The 26,561-nt window shown below is 40.9% G+C and overlaps 2 protein-coding genes across 4 annotated transcripts; both read left to right on the plus strand.

The window, feature by feature from the left end:
• Positions 1–3,325: 3,325 nt before the first annotated feature.
• Positions 3,326–11,158, plus strand: gpr78b (G protein-coupled receptor 78b). 2 transcript variants are annotated; one of them, XM_085266958.1, is made up of 4 exons: positions 3,326–3,369; positions 3,490–4,521; positions 4,618–4,731; positions 7,717–11,158. In XM_085266958.1, exons 2-4 carry the CDS (start codon positions 3,851–3,853, stop codon positions 7,952–7,954), a joined length of 1,023 nt encoding a protein of 340 aa, XP_085123084.1. In that variant the 5' UTR covers positions 3,326–3,369; positions 3,490–3,850; the 3' UTR covers positions 7,955–11,158. The 2 variants fall into 2 exon arrangements, with proteins under 2 accessions (XP_085123084.1, XP_085123083.1); XM_085266957.1 differs by having other exon boundaries at positions 3,364–4,521.
• A 4,198-nt stretch (positions 11,159–15,356) lies between these two features.
• Positions 15,357–26,128, plus strand: LOC146580298 (carboxypeptidase Z-like). 2 transcript variants are annotated; one of them, XM_085266959.1, is made up of 11 exons: positions 15,358–15,512; positions 15,970–15,999; positions 16,468–16,842; positions 19,808–20,035; positions 20,124–20,350; positions 20,611–20,775; positions 20,923–21,081; positions 23,149–23,284; positions 23,453–23,592; positions 23,730–23,829; positions 24,741–26,128. In XM_085266959.1, exons 1-11 carry the CDS (start codon positions 15,440–15,442, stop codon positions 25,082–25,084), a joined length of 1,977 nt encoding a protein of 658 aa, XP_085123085.1. In that variant the 5' UTR covers positions 15,358–15,439; the 3' UTR covers positions 25,085–26,128. The 2 variants fall into 2 exon arrangements, with proteins under 2 accessions (XP_085123086.1, XP_085123085.1); XM_085266960.1 differs by lacking the exon at positions 20,923–21,081 and having other exon boundaries at positions 15,357–15,512.
• The last annotated feature ends 433 nt before the right edge of the window (positions 26,129–26,561 follow it).

Here is a 26,561-nt window from a genome sequence, read left to right on the forward strand (position 1 = left end):
AACTACGCTACTACACTTACTGATGACTCACCTAATCGCTTAAGACTCAACTACGACTGCTGCGAACAAAGCCGTGGGCACAGAGTAAAGTCAATTCTCAGATACAGCATCACTCTTTAATAAATAAACTGCTGCTCTTAATTGGAGGGGAAGGGGATTCGGGCACAAGCCTCATAACATGTGGGAGTATGAAGCGAGTGAAAACGAAAAAAGATACACAAAACCCCTGCAGGCTGTGTCTGACCCCGGTGAGTCACTGTCTACGCGAGCTTCTGCAGAACTGAGCATGACTCAGTAACAAGCACGAACATTAGTGAAGTGCACTTCTATTGCTGGCTACCTTACCTGGGGTTTTATCTCATTTATTGGAACACAGAGTGCCGCTTGTACAGTTTTTGCTTTTTGAAGTGCAATTCCCTTTTTCCTTTAGACAAAAATGCCTCACTGAGATGTTACAAAAACACCGAAAATTGCAGAATGTTGTGGAGACGGGGTGACCACGGCATGTCCCCTTGCACTTAATCACTTTACACTTTAAGAGTTTTTAAGGCAGAAACAACTTTGTTAATGGTTAGTAAACTACTATGGTTATTGACCAATTTATGGGCAATTATAAAGTCTGAATTCATATAAAAACAGACTGGTATTTAACTAACAACATGATGTAAACTGATTAAAACTTAATTTGATTAACATTTTATTCTTGTTTAAATGATTAATAATGGTTGTGAACCCAAACTTTGTTTTATTAACACCAGTTTTTAAATTGTCAGGCAGTGAAATGTTCCAAAAGTTACATCCTTTGACATAACATTTAACCCTGTAAGCATTTATAAAATACTATAATTTATAACTAATCGCTTTATTAAACAGAGCACTGTCGTACTGAGGTTTAAGGAAACCCCCCTTGTACCTTGACATTAAGAAAGACTTATGGCTGTATATATAGCAAATGTTTCACTTACTAATGATTTAAAGCTCCACCTTCCAAAGTCATTAACATGAACAACTTCAGTGCGACCAAAATAACTAGCTAAAATGGATTATAACACTATCTGCATCCATTGAAAGGTTTGCGAACTGACAGAAGGCTGACAGAGGGGGAAGAACTCATTTTCTTAATTAAAGACCTATTGCTTCTGTGGCCGATTAGAAGTCAGTAGATCCAGGATTATTTAACTTTGAGTTACATACGTTATTAACAAGATTATTGCCAAATTAATAAAAGGATATAACCACATGGACTCCCGAGAGACAGCTGGTGTTTGATCTGCAAAGCAAGGGCATTTCAGTGAGTCTTTCCAAGTCGGTGGGAGAGTGGGACCAAAAACACAGCAGGTTTAAACAAAAATAAAAAACACAGTTTTCAGGCTCAGTTAGAGGTTTGATTGTGTGAAAATTGGTGCTGTATAAGAATTTACACATATCTTTATTTAGGATTTTTTAAAAAACAAATGACAAAAGTAAACGTTCATTTTTCTTATTCTGTGTAGCTTAACAGTCCACGGGTTGTGTAATCAAAATATATTTAAAATATATTTAAAGTGTCTAAAGTAAGTGCAGGCATTATGTGATGCATGACTATACTATACTATAAAGACACATCTCCTGGATGCACTGGTACGCATCTTCAGTGATGTATCCTAGGGTCATCAGGTGTTTCGGGTCTCACAACATCATACACCCTCGCCCAGGCGACCCAGCCGGGGGTGATCAGGCCCCGACTTGCGTACCAGTAGCTACCCACGGATCAGCCCTCTTAATCCACAGCCACCTTGTGGCTTTCTCTGCCGCTTCACTCACAGCCTGGATGGCCCTCTTCTTGGCTGCCCCAGCCACGCCCAGCCGGCCTAGAACTTTGCAGAGTGATCGTCCTGCAAAGCCCCTACAACCCACTTCTATGGGCTCATAGAAAGTCTTCCAGCCCCTTCCCCTGCACTCTTGCACTAGTTCCTGGTACTTTCCTCGTTTCCTTTCATTAGCCTCCTCAATCCGCTCTTCCCAGGGCACTGTGAGTTCCAGCATGATCAGCTGTTTTGAGGCCTCAGAAATAATTATCAAGTCTGGCCGGAGTGATGTTTCTGCAATGTTCTGAGGAAACTTTAGTTGTTTACCCAGGTCAGCCTGTAGCTGCCAATCAGAGGCTGTGTGGAGAAGGCCGGTTGTCAAATGTGGGCGCCCCTGGGGTTTCTCTCCAGCCTTAATAAAAGAGATTGCCTTCCTCGGAGCATGATGATGCTTGCTGTTGCTGATTGCTGAGGCAATCTTTTCAGCAACTACTCTGAGCACCTGGTCGTGCCGCCAACGATACCGACCATCGGCCAGGGCCCTTGGGCAGCTGCTAAGGAGGTGTTCTAGGGTCCCTCTTCCAGAGCACAGGGGACAGGCAGGTGTCTCGCTCTTTCCCCACAAATGGAGGTTTGCTGGGCTTGGCAGAGTGTCGTATACTGCCTGCACTAGGAATCGGATCCGGTGGAAGTCTGCCTGCATGATGTTTGCCCAGGTGACCTTGCGCTGCAAGGTGCTCTCCCACCTTGTCCATGCTCCCTGCCGCTTAAGGCCTACAGCTCTGCTTACTCGCTCCTCCTCCACACCTGCTCGGACCTCTTCCTGGAGTAGCTGGTGTCTCTCCTTTCCCTGTGCCCTGCTGACCTGGGCCTTTGGGATGTACCCCAAGCCTGCTCCCCCTTGATATTGTATGTATCATATGCATGACGGTACTATGTCTGATGATTAATATGTGTATATTTTCTCTCTTGAATTTTGCACCTATTGATGTTTTTAAGTACTTATGTACTGCTGGTTAGCTTGAGCTGTCATACAAACAAGTAACTATTTTAAAATTAATAGTATGGAATACAAAGTGCAATAACTGCATCTTATAACATAGAAAAGAAAACTTTGTACTATGGAGTAAAAGCAAAAAGCCGCATAACATGAACATATTAAACATATTAAGATAAAATTGTGTAAAGAAAAAGATGTTTTACTGTTACTGCAGCAATTCGTGGCAAATAATTGTATCTTCGTATATTTAAGTCAAATTTTAGGCGAAAATCCCGTTAAAAAGTGACATTCTAACAGTCCTTCCTTCAAACTATTTGTTTATTTTTGCATCTACAGAAAATATGACACGCCAAATCTACGCGCGTAATAAATAATTCATATGAGCAAAAGGGGGGCGTGTGCACCTTGTGCCATTTGATGACGGCTGAGCCGTTTCCCATTATTCAGAAACACATGCCGGAGTTTATCTGCGCCCTTTGCCTCCACATCCACGCTGATTGGGAGCAAAGGGCGATCAGTGCAAAACTCGACGGTGAATAACTGAAGCGTGACGACTTGTGTTTGTGCTCAAGTTTGCTCAAGGTGAGCCGAACGAGGCATCGACAAAACATGTAGGAAACGAGGTGAAGCTTGGGTTCATTTTTTCTGTGAACAGGTTTTTGTTCAGTCATTCATCAACTTGCTTTTCTCGGTGCCCCACAGATCGCTCTCTGCCTGATGGCTGTTCCGTTCGCGTGTTGTTCAAACTGTCGTGGCTGCTGAAAGACGTGACCCCCGCGCATCGCAGAGCGCCACACGCGCACCTGTCGGATGTAAGTGGGAAGCGGTCGGTGAGCTTATAGAGCGAGAGGGGGAGAGAGAGATGGTGACTGCTGGGTTCAGCACGCTGGATAGCGCTCGAGGAATTTGGAAAGTACGGCGGCGGCGGCGCGCGGACGCACGAGGATCTAAGTGAAACGAGTGCGTGGAGCCGCCGGAGAGATGAGCGACCATGGTGGATTTGAAGTTCTCGTTTGCAACAACAGGCGCAGGTAACGTGCGAGTGGACTTTCTGGAGTGAGACATGGACTTTGCTGAAATCATTTTCGCTTTGTTCATCGTCGTGGTCGCGATCGTCTCGCTGTTGTCCAACTTGTTGGTGCTGCTATGTTTCGTCCACAGCACCGAGATACGCCGACAGGTGCCCGGTGTTTTCACCATGAACTTGTCTTTCTGCAACATACTCATCACTGTTTTGAACATGCCGGCCACTCTGGTGGGGATTATCAGAAAGCAGCAGCCCTTTGGAGATTGCGTTTGCCACACGGTGAGCTTTCTGGAGACTTTTCTCACCGCAAACACCATGCTGAGCATGGCGGCTCTCAGCATAGATCGGTGGATAGCGGTCGTCTTCCCGCTCAGTTACTCCACCAAAATGCGCTACAAGGACGCACTGATCATGGTGTGCTACTCCTGGCTGCACTCCTTTACCTTCTCCCTGACGGCGCTGCTCTTCTCCTGGGTCGACTACAGCGACGTTTACGCGTCCTGCACCTTGCAGCCGAGCGAGGAAGGCAGCGACAGGATTAAGTTTACAATCTTCACTATCGTTTTCCACGCCACCAGTTTCATTCTGTCCCTGCTCATCTTGTGTTTCACCTATTTGAAGGTGTTGAAGGTCGCTAGGTTTCACTGCAAGAGGATTGACATTATCACCATGCAGACTCTGTTCCTGCTAGTCGATATTCACCCAAGGTAGTTCACCTCGTGTATTGTGAGCATGATTTCTCCCGGTCTGTTTTGACAGTGGCCTTGTGGCAAAAAAGTCTAAATGTTCTTTGCTGTTTTCAGCGTGAAACAAAGATGCTTAGCAGAGCAAAAGAGGAGAAAGCAGAGAGCCACGAAGAAGATCAGCATCTTCATCGGCTCATTTATCATCTGCTTTGCTCCTTATGTAATCACAAGGTGAGTCAACTCATACATAATTCAACTTACTGCAAAACAACTGCTTAAGAAATAACTGACCCCACACATTTGTAAAATAATACATCTTCGACGGCATTTGACTAAGTAAAAAATACATTTAGCCAGCATGTTGAGATCTGCATCCACGCTGATCAGCTTTGCAGACCTGTTTTCTTCACATGCTAATGCAGTACAAACTCACAATGTCCGATCAGATACAAGCAAACAGTTTATTCCAAGCTGACAGCACACCGCTCATAATTTCAATGATCATTTCCTTAAACTGTGATATGGCTCATTAGCCACCTGTGCTGCGCTGTACATAAACATGGCAGGCTACTTCCAGTGAAAGACACGCATTAGAGTCTAGGACAATAGATACAGTTCAAACAACCAAAGAGGCTCCCAGAGAAGCGTGGAAATGCTTTAGTGGGCCACAAATCGCCCAGATGCGGTGCTGATGATCCATCAATTTGACATTTGTGGTGTGCTCATATATGGAAGGGAAGAAGGAGGACAAATTAGCAAAGAGCAGCGTTTGAGGTGGAGTAACCCCCCACTGACCGTGCCTGCCCACAGGAAGTGTCTAGTGTGGCAGTTGGCACCTAAGCATCCAATTATGATAATTCATACACATATTTTATCTTTTGTACTTGTAAAGTAGTCTTTGCCTCTGTGGTATTTTGATGGTCGTGTTTGATTTCACTGTTCCACATCCCCCCTGACCAGAAGAATACAGGAGACTGTGTTAGAAATGTGGAGAGGCGCTCAGCTGTGTGGTTTAAGTTGAAAAAGGCAAAACCCTACGCTGTGTTTCAAATACTTTAACTGATAGTATAGTAAGTAAGTAAATAAATAAATAAGAAAATGTAATCTCCACTGGACAGAAAAAACTTCTTTATTGGATAATTTGAAGCGCCTTAATAAAATCTACACAATATCTATGGTCATATGTAATGCCTTTAAAAATGATAATTTCTCCACCTTTTTTAATGTTTTGATTTGATGTTAACGTGGCACTGAAAATGCTTTAGCATTTAATTCAGTAACCAACATAAAGATGTGGAAACTATCTAAATATCTGTGCAGGTTCTCAGCAATCCGGGTCATAGTAGTCTAAGGAGCTTGAAAAGAAGGTGATGGGACTTGTTTAATTGAAGAAGATTCTTAGATGAGACCAGGCATCTTCTTTTTTAAGCTCCTTAGACAACTATATAACCCCTTTTTAAAAAAAAAAAAAAAAACATGTGTCAAATGAGACCATGTTTTGAAATCTATCTGTTCATTTTTAATTTGATGGGATCAATATGTTTAAAAAAAACATTAACTGGTGAGACAGGGACACGTCTGTCCCTGTGCTGCTTCAGAGTTTCTTCTACATGCTGAAGTTTTCAAATGTATTTTTTCACCTGCTCAGCAGAGTATCCTTGATCAAGTCTCTCCTGTGAGAGTTAAACCTCACAATTCCTTAAACACGATGAGAGTCTTCATGGCCTTTTTTGGGTATCTATCTATATTTTGCTTTTGTTTACTGGCCTCTTCAGCCAAAAAAGCTGAATTTTAGGTTATTAGAAAGTAAAATATAAAAATGCATTCAGTAGGAGGACAGCTTAACAACTGGAGCAATTGGAAGGTTATTCTTGGTATAATATGACAAATACGCCACAGTAAATAAGCCTACTGACGTTTTCTTTCTTTACTTAGGAAACTTAGTTCTATCAAAATTTATAGTAACATTAACATTTTGGCTTTTTTAAAAAAAACTTTAATCATAAAAATAAAGGGTGGTTGGTCTGCAGGGTAGCCAATCTATCATCAGGACCCCTTTACTGCAGAGTCATACTGTTAGATTACACACACAACACAATTTTGGTGTTGTCTTGGTGTTATAATAGGTTGCACTTTCCCTGAAAAGGACATTGTCTGTGTGGCAGCATACGTCACTTTGAAACTTGCATGCATTATTCAGCATTAGTGGGTCATCATAAATGTGCATAGTACTCATGTAGTGTGCACTAATGCACCTTCACACTGTCAGAGACGACAGCTTTTGAAGTGCGCTCTGATAACAGAAAGCAATGATCCTGTCATAGTTCTGAGACTTAAAGACACAAATATACATAAACTGAGGCTCAGTGGAAGGAGAGGGCTATTTATACACATGGGGTAAACAGGGACGTGGAAACAGCTGGATGAAATGAAACAGGTGAAAACAATCAAGACAACCAGAGGGAGTAAAGTTCAGATACAGGAGACATGTTTCAAAGAAAAAAGAAAGAAATAGCAAAAGCTCCAACCAAAAACAGGAACAAAAAATACAATAACAAAAAATCTGAATCGGACTTTACAGGGAAAATTCAAATCTAGATACTTTTACTAAGCAAACTGAAAACAGGGCCAAGGTCAGGGACCACAGCAGGTCTTCTTTAATCCAGAGGACACAGCATCTGTGATTTAAAAAAAAGTCAGATTTAATTGAAAGAAAACAAGAAAAATGATCAGTTTCATCAGCTAATATTTAGTCTGTGTGCTGTTCTTTAGTTAAAAATAGCTTTTGATTATTAGTTTTTGTTAACGTTTCACACAGCCTCCCAACTTTGGTCGAAATGGAGTTCTTTGTTTGGTTTGTTTTTCATTTAGGCATTTAAAAATCTGCCACACAGTTCCTTTTGATCATTAATAACACGAGTGGTCTGAACATAAAAATCCGAGGTGAAAAAATGATAAAAGATCTCCTTCTTTTGAAAGGGCAGAGTTATAAAAACAATTTCACCACGTTACACCTACCATTGCAAAAGAAAAAGAAAAAGAGCACACAATTGCATTTCCAAGCCTCTTTTATGATCATTATAGAGTACCTAACGTGTTAAAGGTTTTATGGTCAGTCTTACCTAATCATCTGACATGACATCAGGACAAATCTCTGAGCGGCACCTTCACTAAAATGCACTCTGTTTAGTCATGTTTCTCCTGACGCCCCTTCAGGTTGGCTGAGCTTCTCCCGTTCGTGGACGTCAACCGCCACTGGGGAATCATCAGTAAGTGCCTGACATATAGCAAGGCTGCGTCTGACCCCTTTGCCTACTCTCTCCTACGTCAGCAGTACAAGAAAGTCCTGGTCACCGTCGTCAACAGGCTACTCCGACGTGACCTGTACCCTTCGTCTGGCCATAACAGCTCTTTAGACACAGAGAACGACTACTGTCTCCAGAGGATCAGTTAATGGCAAATGCAGGACGTGACATATGCACACGCTACAGTGCAGGCCAAAAATAAAGGTTGCCTCTTGCAGAAAAAAAAGGTGGGTGGAGAGAAAAAAAGAACAGGAGAGAGAAAGAGAGGACAGGTTATTGTTAGAAAGAGAAAAGAGAGTCGAAAGATGGGACAAGGAAGTGGGTGGAAGGTGAAGAAGAGAGCAAAAAAAAAAAAAACCATAAGGAAGACGGTGGGCGGACAGGAATGAAAAGGTGGCGATGTGGGGGAGGATGAATGGGCAAAAAGATAAAGAAGAGATGGGTAAGACGACAGATAGGGTGGAGACGTTGGGGAGTGACGGCAAACAAGGGATCTGTGATTCATCAGGAACAGCATTCCCCAGAAACCACACAGCCAGTCTATTTCACTGAATAAGTCATTGGCTCATCTAAAGCTGAGGGGACGCACAGCTGGAGATGAGGTCCCTTCTTCACTCTGAGCGACATGTAAAAGGTGGCCTTCCTCTACTCCAACAACTTTAGAATCATTTCAAACCTGTTCTTGCCCCACTTAACATCGCACACACGGAGGCTGGTGGTCGATAAGCAGCCGAGCGACGACGGGCAAAGAGGGAAAGACTTTTGTTGCTCCTGCTTCTGTATAATGTCCTGTCAGTGAATGGATGCAGACCTAAATGTGGAGGCTCAGCTGCTGCACATTATTGCCATGTTCTGTATTGACTGTGTTAGACTACTTTGCAGTGTCATGTCAGTCACTTAATATTGATGCACTTTGTCTAATTCTCTCAGAGATGCTATACCTAAAGGAGCCAAAGGCATTTGACATTTACACCCTAATCTTAAAGGATGAGTCTGGTGAGAGGCTTTATTCTTTGTTACTGTCACCAAAATCAATTAGTTGGTCGGTTTCTCAGTATTTTCCAACTTCCCAAGCATCCCTGTTCTTTGAATTTCTCAAGTATAGACAACAATTAATGTGCATGTTTAGACTATTTCCATTAATACACAGGTCAGTCTTTAAAAGCTTTATTTATTTATTTTTTAAAAATTGAAAGTTATATTTTGTATACATCACACGTACAATGAAATATGCCAAGGCTTTGTTTGTTTTAGTTTTTCTAATTACCGGTATGTTTTATAGCTCATGAAAATCACACATCCAGTACAACATTCACTAACGTCAATCATAGAATTATTTATGAAGGAGAGATGCCCGACTTTTTAAAAGTATGCAGAGGTGATCTGTGGCTCTGCTGAGGTTGTTATTGAAGCGGGGCAGGTGCAGGAAAAAGAAATCAGGATCTCCGTAAGGCTCGCCAGCAGATGAAAGCTTGATGTGCTCTGAAACCTCCTGGTAGATGCTCCTTTTACTTTGGACTTCATAAAACACAGTGGACCAACCGTTAATAACAGCAACCCAGTTCATCAAGGACTGCAGAAGCTTCACACTGGACTTTAAACACTCCGCTCCACTCTCCTCCAGGCACTAGGACTGAGACTTTCAAATAACATATAAAATTTTGGGACATTTCTTTCCCAGGTAAGATACTTCTGACATCTCTGGTTCAGAAGTGGCTTGATATTAGGAATCAAAGTGGTAAATGCTAATGGACTGGTTCTTGTACAGCACTATTCTACTCGACTTGAACACTCAAAGCTCTCTGATCTAACATGCCTAATTCAACCATTCACACCCATTCATACAAGCGCTTTTTTTCTACACCTAAGTGCTTTCTGTGTAACATTCACATACATTCACACTCTGATGGATACATTGGAGAGCAACTTGGGGTTCAGTATTTTGCCCAAGGATACTTGCACACTTGCACACAGACCAGAGCAGCCAAGGATCAAATCACTAACCTTCTGGCCACGACCAGCTGACATTTGCACGCGGTGGCCCTTGATGCTAAGTCACCAGCCTCAGTCCACTTCTTGTGAAGCTCTTGAATTCTTGAATCGACTTTTTGGCAGTCCTCTAAAGGCTACAATTATTCCTGTTGCTCATGCACTTATCCTACCACACGTTTCCCTTCAAGTCAACTGTCCATTAATATGCTTCAATTCAGCTCTCAGTGAAAACAGCCAGTCTTTTCAGTTGAGACTGTCGGTGGTTCACTCTGTTTGTGGAGGGTGTTGGTGACATCTGGACAGTCGTCAAGTCAGCAGTCTTCCTGTTGATCGTGGTTACGAGGCCTTAAATAGACTCAGAGAAATACAGTATTTATGACGTGTGAATAGTAATTTACTCAAACTGAGAATGAAATCATAAGATAACGAGATACCGGATTTCTGATTTTCATGACCTATCATCAAAGTTACAGAAAAAAACTTGTCAGACATATTTCACATTGCATGCAATGAATACAATGAATGCAATGAATATTTCAAATAAATTGAAAATAAATGAACCTTTTCACAATATTGCAGCTGTCAGGACACACTTGTAGACGGCAGAAAGAAGATAAAAAACTACTTGACCACAAAACATCCATCACTGAATACTTGGCTTTCTTGGTTTTCCCAAATATAATGTTAGTGTGCATTTGAGTCATTATCTAATTAAATAAGCACCAGTCTGCAGGTTGAATAAAGCTAGGTTGTGTGGGCATATCACCAGTCCATAATTTTGGAATGCCATTTTAGCTTGGAGAGTTAATAAGAGGAGGGAGAACACTTTTTTTTTTTTCATTTTGTATATTTGTTGACAGTAAGAAAAAATATGGCAAATTACCAGATTTATACTTTTAAGTTAGAGTTTTTAACTGAATGTACCTGATCACCCACTTTTAACTGAAACGCGTTTGTATAATTGTGTTCTGTTTTGCCAGCTGACTGGAGAAGTCGTTTCTATGGATATTTACATAATGATATTACATATTTTGCACTGTACAGGAACAACTTTTTGTCTAGATAAATGGGGAGCAACGTGATGTAGCATAGGAGTGTTTTCAAAGTGCTTTAAAACACACTGCTCTGTGTTTGTGCAAGATTTAAATATGTGATTTTTTTTCCAGCTGTTCCACACAAGAACCAGAATAGCTGCTTCATTATAATAACAGTTATTATTATTACTAAAATAAAAATCTGGTTATTTGGATGTATTTTACTCACATGTATTTTTTCCTATTGTGAGCCACTTGCTGTTCTTTGGCAGTGTGATTAGCTATTAGTGGAATATGTGCAATAATAAAAAGCTGTCAATTATAAAATACGAATATGAATGTTTTCACTGCAACGTTGCTGAACGTACACAAATGTCCTTTAATTACATCATATTTCATCTCCAGATTTGATTTGCCAGTTTTTATATTGAATTCAGCCCATGGACACGACAGGCCGGCACACTGAAAGACAAATAGCATGTCTTTTATTTAAATTTGGACTCATTAATTTCAGATTTTACAGTCTTAAATAAATAAAGAATAAACAGATGCATTTGAAAAGGCTTACACGGGGAAGTTATTCTCTGAATAATAAAAAGCTTTCCGGGTCGCACCTGTTTCTGCCTCACAGCCCTGATTGTGGCGCAGATAGCATGCAACATAAAAAATGACTCTGGTGTCACATGGAGAACTTCTCTTGCAATATCGGCAAGTATAATTAAAGAGAGGAGTTCATCTTTGTCAATTAATATATTCAAACTCAGTAATGAATCTCTTTTAATCTGATGCGTGGAAACAGACCAGCAGTAATTACTGGCAACATTAAAATTAGAAATCCCCATTTTTGGTGGCTCGCTCAACCACCGGCACCTCTGAATTCACAGGCAGTTAACGCTTAAAGCAGCTCAGGCTTGTGCAGAAGCCAGTGCTCGGCTATTTTTGCACCTCTTAATTAACCCCAATCACCAGAACCTGATAAAAGAGAAACTGGTAATTAAAACTGCTCAAATGGAAAATGTATGCATGGCACAATATGTGTCACAGCTGCTCGAGTTTAAAAGTACGGAATCGACTGAGCGGGTTTGCAGACTGTCAGGCCTCTCTTGAAAATATGCTTTCTACATGGCTATTAATACATGACTCCTCTCACACTCTAGAGCAGCCTGAGGAGGATTTAAAGACAGCAGCATTGTCTGCATCAGTGGTAAATATCTTAACCTCCTTCCACACTTCAGTCCACCTACATATGGTGATAAAGTAGACGAAATGATAAGCTTGTAATTAAAATAAGGAAGAAAAAAATCCAAGATAAACTGAATTAGAAGAGTCTGATTTCCATATAAGCAGCTTGTTTTCTGTTATTATTATAGAGTGTTGATGGAGAAGGAAGGAGAAGGTCAGGAGGTCATAGGAGAGGGCGCCACTGTGGTGCTGCATGAGGAAGTCAGGAGCGGCAGAGACATGTATGAGGACAGTGAGGCAGGGTTGAGGCGTGCAGCAGGCGTGATAGATGGGTTCAATGTGGGAGTGGGACTACATCGGCTGTGAACATCTTCTTGTTCGCAAAGGTCAGGCAGGAGTCTTTGTGGGCTATGACGTTTGCAGAAGACTTTGTGGTGTGTAGGGAGAGCGGGGAACAGGTGGAGGAGAGCCTGGAGAGGTGGAGGTATGCTCTGAAGAGAAGAGGAACGAAAGATAGAATATATGTGTGGGAATAAGAGGGACAGTGAAGCTGCAGGGAGCAGAGGTAGTGAAGGTGGTGAACCATCCACACCGCACAAGAGAGGTGAAGATAAGAGTGCAGGCAGGGTGGAGTGGGTGGGGATGAGTGTCAGGAGTGATTTGTGAGAGAAGGATAACAGCAAGAGTGAAAGGGAAGGTTTACAAGATGGTAGTGAGACCTGCTGTGATGTATGGTTTGGAGGCGGTGGCACTGACAGAAGGAGGCCGAGCTGAAGATGCTCAGATTTTCATTGGGAGTGAGCACGCACATATATTTGTATGTATATATGTATATATGTGTATATATATATATATATATATATATATATATATATATATATATATATATATATATATATATATATATATATATATATATATATATATATATATATATATATATACACATATATACATATATATAGTTTGTTCATTAAAAGCTGTTCTAAACACTTTAAAACACTTGTCCGTTGCTACAGATCCACCCCTTTTTTTCTCCAGCAGTTTCCCACAGAGACACTTGATCAAAATCACAATTTACAAGTTTGTGCGTGTTTTCCATAGAGGGTCACGTCTCCCACGAGGCTCCTTTTCCATTCAGTTTCTGGGGCATGTATTAATTTCCATAATACATGAACGTGTTAAGGATCTAATCAATATTCCTGGTTTAGCTGAAGGATGTAGTAGTATTTTTACTTTACCTCCACACCATCCTCCACCTGCCTGCATGATGAATACCCAGGCTTCCGGTTATGCAAATTCAACTCTGCCAAGCTTGAAGAAGAAAGGACTCTAATACTGGCTCAATAAGAAAAACAGATCACCTTCAAAATGGTATTTACTACTACTAATATTTTTTTGTCTAATAATGATTAAGATTTCTGCAGTATTTTATGTGATTTAGCCTTCTGAACATCACCGTAAAAGCTGCTACGCATCCACTTTGATTGGCAGCAAGTTTGAGGATTATAAATTGTAAATGTTTCTTGGTTGCTAGGTTTATTTAATCACAGCCAACTGGTTGTTGCTCCAACCTTGTGAGTTGGACTCAGGCTTACAAATATTCTTAAAAAGTCTTAAAAAGCTTAATTTAAAACGACATGTTGTCCAAAGCAAAACTGACACCAAAGAGAGAAGGCAAGAATAGATCAAAAGATATTAAGTACTATAAGTATTTGCCAGATGTACAGCTACATCAGGTGTGTTATCAGGTGTGCTGGCCACTTTGTTAGGTACAACACGTCACCTGCCCATTAATGCAAGTGTCCAATCAGCCAGTCACATGGCAGCAATTTGATGCATTTAGGTATGTAGACACCGTCTACAGTCTGAAGTTCAAACTGAGTATCAGAATAAAAAGGAAAGGTGACTTTGAATGCAGCATGGCTGTTGGTGTTACATTGTCTGTGTATTTCAGAACCTGCTGATCTGCTGGATTTTCACACACATCCATCTCTGGGGTTTACAGAGACTGTTCTGAAAAAGAGAAAATATCCAATAAGCAGCAGTTCTCTGGATTAAAATGCCTTGTTGATGTCAGAGGTCAGAGGAGAATAGCCAGACTGCATTGAGCTCACAGGAATGCAACAATAACTCTGGTAACCAGGAGAAGAGCATCTCTGAATGCACATGTTGAACCTTGAAGCAGATGGGCTAATGATGGGCAGATGGGCAGTAGCAGCAAGAGAGAGGCAAAAAACAAAGGCTGAGAAACCTTTATAACCTTTCAATACACAAATTGACCAATACAGGAAAAATAAAAACACAAGTCACGTAAAGACTTCACTAAAACTAGCAACTCTGGTACTAAGTACTTGCAACATACGTTATTATTATTATTATTATTATTATTATTATTATTATTATTATTATTATTATTATTATTATTATTATATGTAAGTTCTGACTGTGACTTACTCACACACTGAAAGCAGCATTAGGTGCTTGTACTCTCTTTCTCTGCGGGCACGTGACTGGTTTGGGGGGATTTTTGTGGATTAGACCGCTTTAAGTGTATAGAACAGACAAATAAAACTAGAATATTGTGTTTAAACGTAGCACAAAGCTTCCCACAGGAAGGGGGATACAGAATGAAATGATAATCTGTGGCTTATATATGTATTTTTTTCTGCTTATTCTGTTGGTTTTTGTTTTTTGCCCTTTATCCCCGTCCCTCTTCTTTCTCCCCTTTCTTTTCCCCAGTCTGTCCCGTATTTAACAAGTAAAAATAAAATAAAATAAACAATAAAAGGTGAATCAAATAGACCATTACGGAGAGGCTGGGATGGTCTATTTGGTAAAGTAAATCCGTTGGGCATCTTTCTTCGCCTTTAGACAGTAATTCTGACGGCAAAAGAGCCAAACGGGACAGGCAAAACAAACAAACAAACAAAAAGATAATCTGTGGCTTCATGACTAAAAGCAAGCTCACACTGACATTTAATATGATGTTATAATTTTACAGTCAGTTTAAAGCAAGAATATGCACCGACACAAACTATAAATTATTATTCTTCAGAATGAGGATTCATGTGAAGTGAAAATGTGAGGTTACTAGTCTAAATACGCAGAGCCAGTTTTGAGTTTCGAGTTAAACCCAGCAGCAGGCCCGTGAAACAGCCACCAGCCGTACTGAAAAACGAAGACGCAGCAAAATGTGAGCGAAAATTTGCCCATCCTTTCATGCACTTATCCCCGTTTTACCTCAGAGCCATTTCCTCTGTAACTCGATAGGAAACCGTAATGCTTGTAATAAAGTGGCTCACAGAGTTGCTCGGAGGAAAGTTTTGCAGACTTGGGACACTCCAACGCGCACACTCACGCCCTCTGGCTCAGTGTGTGAGGTGCCACATCGAAACGGAACATAAGTGTCGGAAAGTGCGCATCATGCTGCTGATCCTGCTGCAGTTGTTGGTTTTTGCGTCTTGTGCTCCTCCGCGATGCGACCCGAAGTTTCGAGGTAAACTTTCTGCACTTTTTGCGATAACAAACTTTATGCTGATGTGCGCATCTGGACCGGCCGCGCAAAAACTGGACAGGACGTCACGTGCAGGCTGTGGACTATTCTTGATTCAGAAGCTCATTTTTGTTCAATTAGACTTGTGAAAAATTCTTGTATATAACTCTAAAAAAACCTAAAGCTACAGGATGAGTGAGCTGAATTAGATGGTGACAGATCTAAAGTCTGACAGATGGTGTTAATGTTTTAGATGGAAGCAAGTTTAATGAATACGATTTATAGTCGTGGAAAATGTGATCCTCGAGGGACTTAATGATTCTTTGTACACTGACTGGCTTTATAGAGAGTTGTTGAAGCGAGCAGTGTTCTGTAGGCCCCACTGTAGCATTTACAAAAACCACCCTGCCATCTAGTGTCTACTCAGTGTCAGCTAATGGCATGCTGGTATGTCTTGCAGGACAGTGCAAGCCAATAATAGAAGAAAAACGTAAGTACCCATGGGCTTAAAGCAAGAAAAGTGTCATGCATGTGCTGTTTGCTATCTTGCTTTTCTGTACACTTTCTAATTTCTAACCAATCAGTTTTTTGTGCCTCTAACACTGGAAAAAACCAAGCCTCAAAGTCCCCCTTCTCCCCCCCCTAATATGCCAAGTGACTGCAACAGGACTGTTTTTCACAACAAACAGGAGGAGATTATAAATGATAGTGGGTGTAGTTTTAGTGGAATCTGTCCCCAAAGCCATAAAATCATTGAGTATTTTTAGATGATCGATGGCAGCATGAAATATTCAAATTCTAATTTCCAGAGATAATAGAAATATTTAGGACTAGATGATTGAGGACGGCACAGTGAAGCTCATGATTAAGCGCTGCAACAGATGGAGATACACGTCTTGATCTGTTACTTTCTAAGCTGATCCCTGATCTGTCTTCATTGTGGAATTTTTCTACTCAGCCAAATGCACAGATCTAATGCTGTACTACTGCGATGACATGCCCTACGCTCAAACCATGTTCCCAAACATCCTCGGTCACAAGACTCGTGAGGATGCTGAAGCTGGCGCTGAGTACCTCCTCATCAGCGTGGCTGAATCTCTGCTGGGCGGAGATTGTAACCCAGAGATTCGCATGCTGGGCTGCTCGGTGTTGGCCCCACGTTGTGAGAAGGAGAAGGTGCTGAAGCCGTGCCGCAGCACGTGTGAAGCCGTGCGCAGAAGATGCAGTCGCACGTTTGACAAGATACAGATGGCCTGGCCCTACTTCCTCGACTGCGATCGCTTCTTTGTCAGCGACCAAGAGGGATGTTATGACCCCCTGGAGGGCCTCAGAGGTGAGATATAATCACAGCATACTGTCATTATGTTGACCTTTGTTGACCTGAATTGGCCTTAGTCTTGGCTGTGGCTGATGACATCCGTGTAAATGTTTTAAATACTGACATTAGCTTCTTTTTTCCACCTGAAAAAAAGAGCAACTCAAATAAAAAGCAGGCATGAAAATTTCAGCAGTGCACTCCTTCTCCTAAACACATTCTGAAGGCATCTGGTTTGCAGAGATGCTTATGTGGCTCACTTTAAGATATAGCCTAACTGGAACGCCTTACTTCCCCTATAAACTGTCACTAATCCTTGATCCTGTGGTTATCTTCTGGTGTTTTTATTGGCAGTGGCTTTATAAACAACCCACAATGAACCACAGAAAGGCACACATTGCTAAATCATATCTTGCCCAAATAGCTGAAAAGTCTTTATAGTAAAAAACAAAACACAAAAACAATAACAGACCCAAATATGTATTTTGCTACCACTCGTTGCATCTCCATGTGTGAACCAGATGAGCGCGTGAACAGCAGCAACTTCTGCACAGACACATGGAACCAATTTGAGTAGTTAAGTTGTGTCATTTCAACATTTATAGACAGTATAATGTGTACATTTCATGAAGTGTATGCAGGTAGTGCTTTTTAAATTGTTCCAAAACTTTCATGATGCACAGTCTGGTAGCAGGTTAGCCTGATATCAGTGTAAGAACTCCAGCTGTTCTTCTTTCACTGTGTATCATATTAGGACAGTAACACTCACGAGGGCGATTAAAGGCCTGCGTTAACAGTGTTCGCCTGAATGCACCCTTATAAACATAACTATATCATCTTAAATAATAAAACAACAAGCTGTAGCAGATACTACAATGCATTCTTAAGTTTGGACTCCCCTCACGGGCCTCTCAGTTCTTTGGTCCGCTGCCTGACATCGTCTTACTCCTTTATTTTGCAGCAGTGAAGCTAACTTTACTTCTATCACTCAGCACAATAAAACTTAATGTTTGTAGGCAGACTGGGTCAGTGTTTGTGGCGCAATGTGATGGGTTGATTTCCTCATGTGGCATTTAAAAAATCCTGATAATATTAAATCTTCACATTACATAAATGTAAAAACATAATTCGGGTGCGGTATACTAGGGACCGATATTGGCTCATATCAGTATTTATAAAGGCCGATAAATAAAAATTTTGAAAAAGTGGAAACGAGAGAAACAATCAACCACAACATGATGTTACATAATTTATCCACCAGAGGGCACTCAAATGCAACAACAAGCTGATCCAAGCAGAAGCATTAGGTAGTGCTAGCACGAAACTTAAGCGAAATAATTCGCAAACCTCAACTCTACTAATTTATTTCGCCGACCTTCATCAGAGGCTCAAACACAATGGAGGTCATACTATTTATACACAGAGGTGCATCTTCTTCAGATTGAATGAAAGAATGAAAGAAGACTTCATTGTCAACAAGGATTCTTAAATAACTACAGATAACAAACATGATGGGAATCTGTTTGGGTTTTTGAAATCACTAAATATCTGCATCAGTCTTAAAATTTAAAATTTCCATATTGGCCAAGCATACACTATGTAATCTTCCACTTTCTATTGAGATAAATTATCAATACAGTAGTGTCAATTATCAATATATTTATAAAACATGCAGTTGGTCTTGGGTTGTTTTTCTTTGTACTATGATTTTTTGTTATATGATTGTCTTGTGCTACTCTGTGTTTTCCACCCTTTAAATTGTATCTATGCAAAGACATATTAGGGAAAAAGAAAGGGCCTCAGAGGTGTGAGTGCACGTACCATTTGGGATGATTTCTCCACAATATGACGCGCAGGAAGTGTTTACATAAACCATCTGTAGCTTATAATGTAGCCAGCAGCTCTGTGTTGCAGTCATAGATGTTAAAGTTTTTGTATAATACAGTTTTACACTGCATAAATCATGTTTTTTAAACCAGCAGCGAAAGGTTTTACAGCCTTTCTAGGTCTGGTCTCAGCTGGTGTCAGAAATAAGTGTGAATCCTAAAATCAGGGCAGACTTGTACAGACTTTGGGGGAGGGGCGGGGTGGCAGTTGAAATAAACACTTCTAACTAATTATAGATTTGAAGTGCTTCAACTTTTTCTCCTTTAGATTTCTGTTGTAAACTGCAATATTTATACCCTGGAAAACCTTACACAAATAAGGATAGTACTTCCATTTGAGGTAGGTGAGATAGAACAAGTCATTGTTAAGCCAGCTTCACCAATGGGGCAGGGATAGCTCAGTAGGTAAAGTGGTCGCCCCATGATCGGAAGGTCGGCGGTTCGAATCCACTTAACGGCTACCCTGAGGTACCCCTGAGCAAGGTACCGTCCCTACACACTGCTCCCCGGGCGCCTGCTTAGTGGGCTGCCCACTGCTTCACTGAGTGAATGGGTCAAATGCAGAGAAAAACAAGTAATTTCCCCATGGGGATCAATAAAGTATCCATTATTATTATTATTATGTTAAAACCCACTGTGATAATATAATAATAATGGATTGGATTTATATAGCGCTTTTTCTAGGCACCCAAAGCACTTTACAATACCACTATTCATTCACTCTCACATTCACACGCTGGTGGAGGCAGCTACAGTTGTAGCCACAGCTGCCCTGGGGTAGGCTGACAGAAGCGAGGCTGCCATATCACGCCATCGGCCCCTCTGGCCAACACCAGTAGGTAAGTAGGGTAAAGTGTCTTGACCAAGGACAGGGATCGAACCGGCGACCTTCCGGTTACAGATGCGATTCCCAACCCCCTGAGCCACAGTAGTGTGTCTGTTTTGGGACCTTACGCTGTGTGCATACATAAAAAGCTGGTTGTGGGATGAGCAACAGAACTGGCATTGATTAAAAAGATGAGCTGGAGTGGTGAAGGGTTGCAAAGCAGCTTGCAGAGCAGCTTGCAGATTTCCAGTAACTATGCTTGTCTCTACAGGGCAGGAGGAAGAAGAAGCTGCTGATGGCCTGGATATTCTACTCACTGCGGACTCTCCTGACACTTTGCAGTTCACCTATCATTCCAACACTGACCTGATCAGTGTCTTAAAGAAGACTGAGGAGCAGTGCTCCGGCATAGCCCGGACCTACAGCATAGGCCGCAGTATGGAGGGCAGAGAGCTGCTTGTGATCGAGTTCTCTAACAATCCCGGAGAGCATGAACTACGTAAGTCAGGCTCCTCAGTCTTCATAAGGTCTGCTTTCTTTTCTCTTACAAATGTAGGTAAAACTTAAACGTGGCTCTCTACATACAGTTGAGCCGGAGGTAAAGTATATTGGGAACATGCATGGAAATGAAGTCCTTGGCCGCCAACTACTCATCTACTTGGCTCAGCACTTGTGCTCAGAGTATTTGCTTGGCAACGAGCGGATTCAGACTCTAATCAACACCACCCGCATCCACATTCTGCCCTCCATGAACCCCGATGGGTATGAGTTGGCTGTTTCCGGAGTCAGTGACAATAACTACGATTTTGAGCAGGTGAGCTATTTACAGTTACAAGCAGTAAATATATTGATGTGCAGTTTGAGTCAATAGTTAAGTAATTAGTAATGCATGATTCCCTGCACAGTGCAGCAGAACATCAGCTCTTTAAATTGATGCCCATGAGCACGAAGCCAAACGCTCACCTTACAGAATATATTGTAGTCTGTTATAGTTGAATGGCAATTTCTGGATGACTCATACTGCTACTATCTAAAACACATATTATTAATAAGGCAATAATACTTATTCCTCAGGAGGATCAAAGATATGATTCTTGGAACATCGGCCGAAATAACGCCCAAAACATCGACCTGAACAGAAACTTCCCCGACCTGACGTCCATCGTTTACAGAAGACGCAGACAAAAGGGCTACCGCACCGACCACATCCTAATCCCAGACTATTACTGGTTTGGTAAGGTACAGTATAAATCCTTATCCATATATAGTGAATGACACTGCACATACTTTATGAAATAACGAGCTGTGCTGTTGCAAAGTTTGCCTCTTTACAGTAAACTGACTTAATCAGTTAGACCAATAAGAAGTGTTAATGCTGAAATCCAGGTTGCACCAGAGACCTACGCTGTCATGAAGTGGGTCCGCTCCATCCCGTTTGTGCTCTCCGCTAACTTCCATGGTGGAGACTTGGTGGTGTCTTACCCTTATGATCTGTCCAAACACCCATTGGGACATGAAATGTTCTGCCCAACCCCAGATGATAAGGTAAAAAGGGTTCTTTGGGAAACTTATAGAGTTAAAGGATAGTTTGTAATAATCAAAAACAAAGTGAAACCTAAACAAACCCTAAAAACCAGAAAATATAAAGGACCTCAATTATTACTGTCATCAGTACAGGTATGAACATGTAGTATATGTTTAGAGGAAGCTGGAAAAAGAATAGACTGTTGACTGTAACCACAGACATTCTGGTTATTTGATTTGCCTTTTTAATCTTTTAACATCTACCAGGTAAATGGTGGGTCAACCAATGCTAAACAAGCATAAACTACAAGATGAAGAGCGCGTCTCTTAAACGTATTAGTTTCACATAAATGGTTGGACGTGTTAGATGTGAACCTAACCTTAATTTAATTGCATGTTTAATCCAGTTCTCAGTGTATATATTCCCCTCTTTCTCAGTCGACTAATCAGATCATGCATCCATTGGACGTAAAACGTACAGCTTATTGCACCAGCACGTATTTGCTCTTATAAAACTATCATTAGCTTACAGCTTGAAGTGTTTAAGGTATATTTTAACTAAAAATAAAGACAAGATGATAGTTTATTAAAGTTTAATGAAATCTGCAGATTGTTTCGTTGGAGTTTAATAAACTCAGTCTCGTCTGCTCCTTGCTATCTAAAATATAACAGGACACCGGAGTATATTCTCGAGCATCTCACATTTCTGATAATCAGTTGTCGTTTATTCAGCTGTGTAAAAACTATAACTTTATTTCTCAGCCAAACCGATTTACTCAGGAACAAATAAAATACTAAAAAAACCAAACAATAACATTTGTAAGTTATCTAAGTGACTTATATATGTTTAACCTGAGTAGCGAAAGACTGCGGTGGGTTTGAAAATGATTTGCCGGGAGTCCGGTGTTCTCACGGACTCTAGTGAGCTTTGCCCCCGGCTAGCTATCGAGCTAGTGGGTAACAGACGTCTCCGAAAACGTTGGAGCACTTTTGAAAATATGCGGTGTCCTGATAAACTGAGCAGATATTTGAAGTTTACAAAGCTACATTCTCGCCTGAAAATATGTTAAACTTTATTTTGTGACCCAGAAAGAATAATAAGAGTAATATTAAAACTAACTAGCTGCCGCCATTGTTGGCAACTGTGCTGGTCCGCGCTATGAATTCTGGGACACAGCTTCTTCTTCTTCGGGGTTTAACGGCAGCTGGCATCCTTGTACATGCAGTGCTGCCATCTTCTGTTTCAGTCCGTTATTACACTCTTAAATCCTACTACTTATTCCTGCGTCTTTTGGGATCTTACAAAGCTTCAAACAATGCGTCGACTATTAAATTAGTCGTCGATGATTTTGATAGTCGACGTAATCGTGACTAGTCGACTAATCGTGGCAGCCCTACTTGACTCCTCCCATTGCATCCTAGGCCTCCCAACTCACAAGCAAATAAAAGAGGTGAGGATTCCCTTGGAGCGAGGAGCCGGGGCAATGGGGATTTTTAAAAAAAAGGAGAAAGCCTTTTTAAAGCAGTGTTAATTAAATGATACCTGACATGACTGTATGATAAATATAAACACAAAAGATACACCAGTGCATCCTTTGTGACCGAGTGTGCATCCTCCAGGAGTGCACACTGCTCTATGCTTTTTCCTACAGTCACTGGTCAGTTCTGAAAACCTTCTACACCCTTATATTCTTACTTTATGCAATATATCAGTCATGTTTTAATGAGTTAAAGGCTATAAAGTGATGGACCCATGATGGTTTAGACTACAGCTACTACAACTGTAACGGGACTGGTAAGTAAGGTGTAATATTGAATATTATTTGCAGTGTGCTCCCATAAAACACTTAATGCAGTGACATGCCTGTTTACTGCTCTTTGAGGGAAGGTAGGAAGCAATGAGTCATTGCTAACAACAGAAAACAGATGGCAAAAAAATAGGACAAAACATTATTAAGATCAGCAGACTCTGATTTTTTATTTATGCTTGTTGCCCCGGTAAAACCCTGTGAACATGTGGTTTAAATCAGTGGTTATTTTTTCATCTGAACAAAGGGAGAAACAGTTAACCAGTTTTACATTTTGCAGGTTTTCAAATTTATCGCAGCAACTTATGCAAATGCCCACGGAACCATGTCCAATGAAAACGCACGCTGTGGATCGTCTCGTACTCAAAGCCAGAAAGGGATCGTTAATGCAGCTCAGTGGTCCAGCTTGGCAGGCGGTGAGTTTGGGGGGGGGGGGGGGGGGGGGGCACAAATCCAGAGAAGCAAAATAGATTTCTGAGTCAGGAAGGAAAGTGCTGTTGTCTGCTGAGTCTGCTAGAGGGTGCTGTAAGACCAGTTATGAACCTGTGAGTGTGTTTTTTGGATTTTTGTTTTTTTGTGGTCAGGAATGCAAGACTTCAACTATCTCCACACCAACTGCTTTGAGGTGACTGTGAATGTGGGATGTGATAGATTTCCCCCTGAAGAGGAACTGGCCTTTGCCTGGCATGAAAACCAAGAATCTTTGCTCTCATTTATGGAGACAGTAAGACTCTTTTAGCAGATATCCTGATTTTTGTTGGCATGGCAGTTCAGCACATGTTAGCAATAGCATACTGAATCTCAAGTGCGATGAATGAAATGATCTATTTGTAAACAACTTTCTTGGGTGTTGGTCCTCAGGCCCATCGTGGCATCAAAGGGATTGTAAAAGATGAAAAGGGAAATGCTATAAAAGGTGCCAGGATATCTGTCAGAGGGATACAGCACGACATTACAACAGGTAATAACTATCACCTGCTAACAAAACATACGCCTTTACAAAATTTCATTTAGTTATGACATTAGTTTTGTCTCTTAGTCAATTCTTAAGCTCTTTATGGCCAACATGATTTTTATTCAGTAATTCAGATATGTAGCATCTTAAATATTAAAAAGATATGAGCTATAAAGGCAAAAAAGGCATTTTGAGGTAGTTGTCCAGTATAAGTACAACTTCCTGTGTCAGGTTCTTCATAAAACCTATATTAAGCTCATAACAAAGCTCAATAACATCATTGTTTATTCTGATCACAACCTTCCAACCACCCTTCAACCATGTTATGAGTGTTACTGTTGCACAGTAAGGCACTCTACAACTTTCCTTAAGGTGAGATGCGTTTGGCCACAAATTCAATAACCAAGTGAGAATCTGAGAAGCATCGTATGTAAACACCTTGTTGTGACAGTAAAACAAGATTCAGCATCAAGTAGTCACTAACAGCAGCACAAAACGTATAATAATTGACAAATCTCAACTTTTTTGTCATATTGTCTGAGTAATCTGTTTATTTTAGTTTATTTCTTGTGTTGAGAAAGGTAAACAATTTCTGATATATATGGGTTTTTTTTCATATTGCCAAATATCGGCACTGGTGTCTGTATTAAAAATCCTATCTAGGTTCTCGAGGTGGAAGTACCTGGAAACCAAATCAATATCTTACTTCAACTAAAGTTATTAAGGTCATTGCAGTTCTACCAAACACCTACTCCCACAGTTTGTATTACAGGGTTTCTGCAAGTTGTGTAAACCCATCTTGATGTGTAAAATGAACATTTCTCTACAAATATATTCGTACTCATGTACTGTGTATTCATGTTGATTATAAGCCCAATTAAAAGCCCAAATACTCAGCCTTTCTCTCCCTGCCCTAGCTGAAAATGGAGACTACTGGCGCCTCCTCACTCCTGGCATCCACATAGTCTCCGCCTCTGCGCAAGGCTACACCAGAGCCACCAAGAGAATCCAGGTGCCCTCTCGCATGAAGACTGCAGGCCGGGTGGACTTTGTGTTGCCGAAAGCGCCTGTGAACTTTGACCCGGAGGAAGAGGACTTCTCATCCTACGACAAGTTTGACCCTTACAACCAGTACCAGCACTACACCCAGATGGCTGATTTGAGCCAGAACCAAGAGGAGAGAGCAGAGAAGCCCTGGTGGTGGAATTACTTTGCTTTGCCTGGAGTACCTTCCCCCACCTGGCTGCTGAAGCAATATTAGAGCTTTAACAAGAGAAGCAAGAAATGAGTCTGTCTTTCTACATTATGCAGAAAAACATGGAAGTGTTACTTTTTACTGATGCTACTTCTGCTTCACAATTTTGCCTTTATGTGCTGTGTCTGGTCCGAAGCCCACACCTGAATTATAATGTAAGCGCCTTACAAGCTTTTGCCTGGACAGTAACATAACTTTAGTTAATGGCCACGATTGAATAAAAAACACGTTAAAAGATTTGACCTGCAGTTTTATAGCACTATTTCACCTGAACTGTCGATATTTTTCATGAATTATTGGCGTATTTAGACCTGACCCCTGACTACTTACAATTACCAAACACAAGGTTTCTGATGGCCACTAGGGGGCAAGCTAAACCAACATCTGGCTGAAGATGCTCCAAACGGTGGTTGCTCCTCAACACAGTGTGCAATTTGTGAAATTGGAGTAAATAGACATGTCATTGAGAATAAATAGTTCTGCATTCATTTCTCTCATTAGTGAGCGTAAGGAAGAATTTGGTTTGTGATATAATCTGTTATTTAAGCGATTATAAAAAGAAGTTAAAGGTTTTACATTGACTATAAAACAACAATTTACTCATTATACACAACTCTCATGTGTCCAGGATTCTGAAAGTGTTCTCATAGGCAGCGCAGAATAGTAGTTTTCAACTTTTATCATTTTTTTATGCTATTTAGATTTCATGAGTCATGATTCAAATTCAAAAAACACTTTATTTATTCCCCAAGAGGCAATTAAAAACACACCAACAGAACATCAAACAAACATAAACATGAAAGCATCAGTATATCACTGAGCAGGTCAATTATAAAATATAATATTTTATAATTATATTATTACTGTATTACTCCTAAAATGCATTCTTAACCTAAAACCCCTCCACGTGTAGACATGCTGTCCTGCAATAATCTGTATGTCGTTCCACCAAAGAGTGACTGGCCTTCATTGCTGAATAATTGTTAGACACTTGATGAAGTTATATTCTCCACTTTTCCCACAGAAAATAAACCAAACTTCTTGGAGGGATCCTGACCTCTTGTATAGTTTATTTACAACCAAGCCCGGGGTAATCAGTTGAAACGTCTGTCAGTGTTTAGGGTGTATTGCATGTCGACCTTCTTTAGAGGACGAGCGTTCGGTCAAATTAGACCTCATTTCTTTTGGAGTCCATAAATAGTGGCAGACAAGTGCATTACGTAGACTTGTCTACAAACAACAATGGAGGAATAAGCAAGAAGTGCTAAGAAGATAAAGCTATGTCTTTATCTTCTTAGAAGGCAAATTTGTTACAGTTAAAGAAAAAACAAAACATCCTCAACAACAGAATTTCACAGAGAAAACCACCAAATGGACACTAGATCCCAATAATGAAAAGTAGCCCAACCAGAGTAAGGCATGCATTCGCATTGGCAGCCCTGGGGTCCAGTGAAGTCCCAAATCCTATAAACAAAACAGCTCT

This window comes from Mchenga conophoros, linkage group LG3, assembly GCF_057382185.1.
Source record: "Mchenga conophoros isolate Kocher_MC1m ecotype Shallow Benthic linkage group LG3, M_conophoros_male_GT1.1, whole genome shotgun sequence".
Classification (NCBI taxonomy): domain Eukaryota; kingdom Metazoa; phylum Chordata; class Actinopteri; order Cichliformes; family Cichlidae; genus Mchenga; species Mchenga conophoros.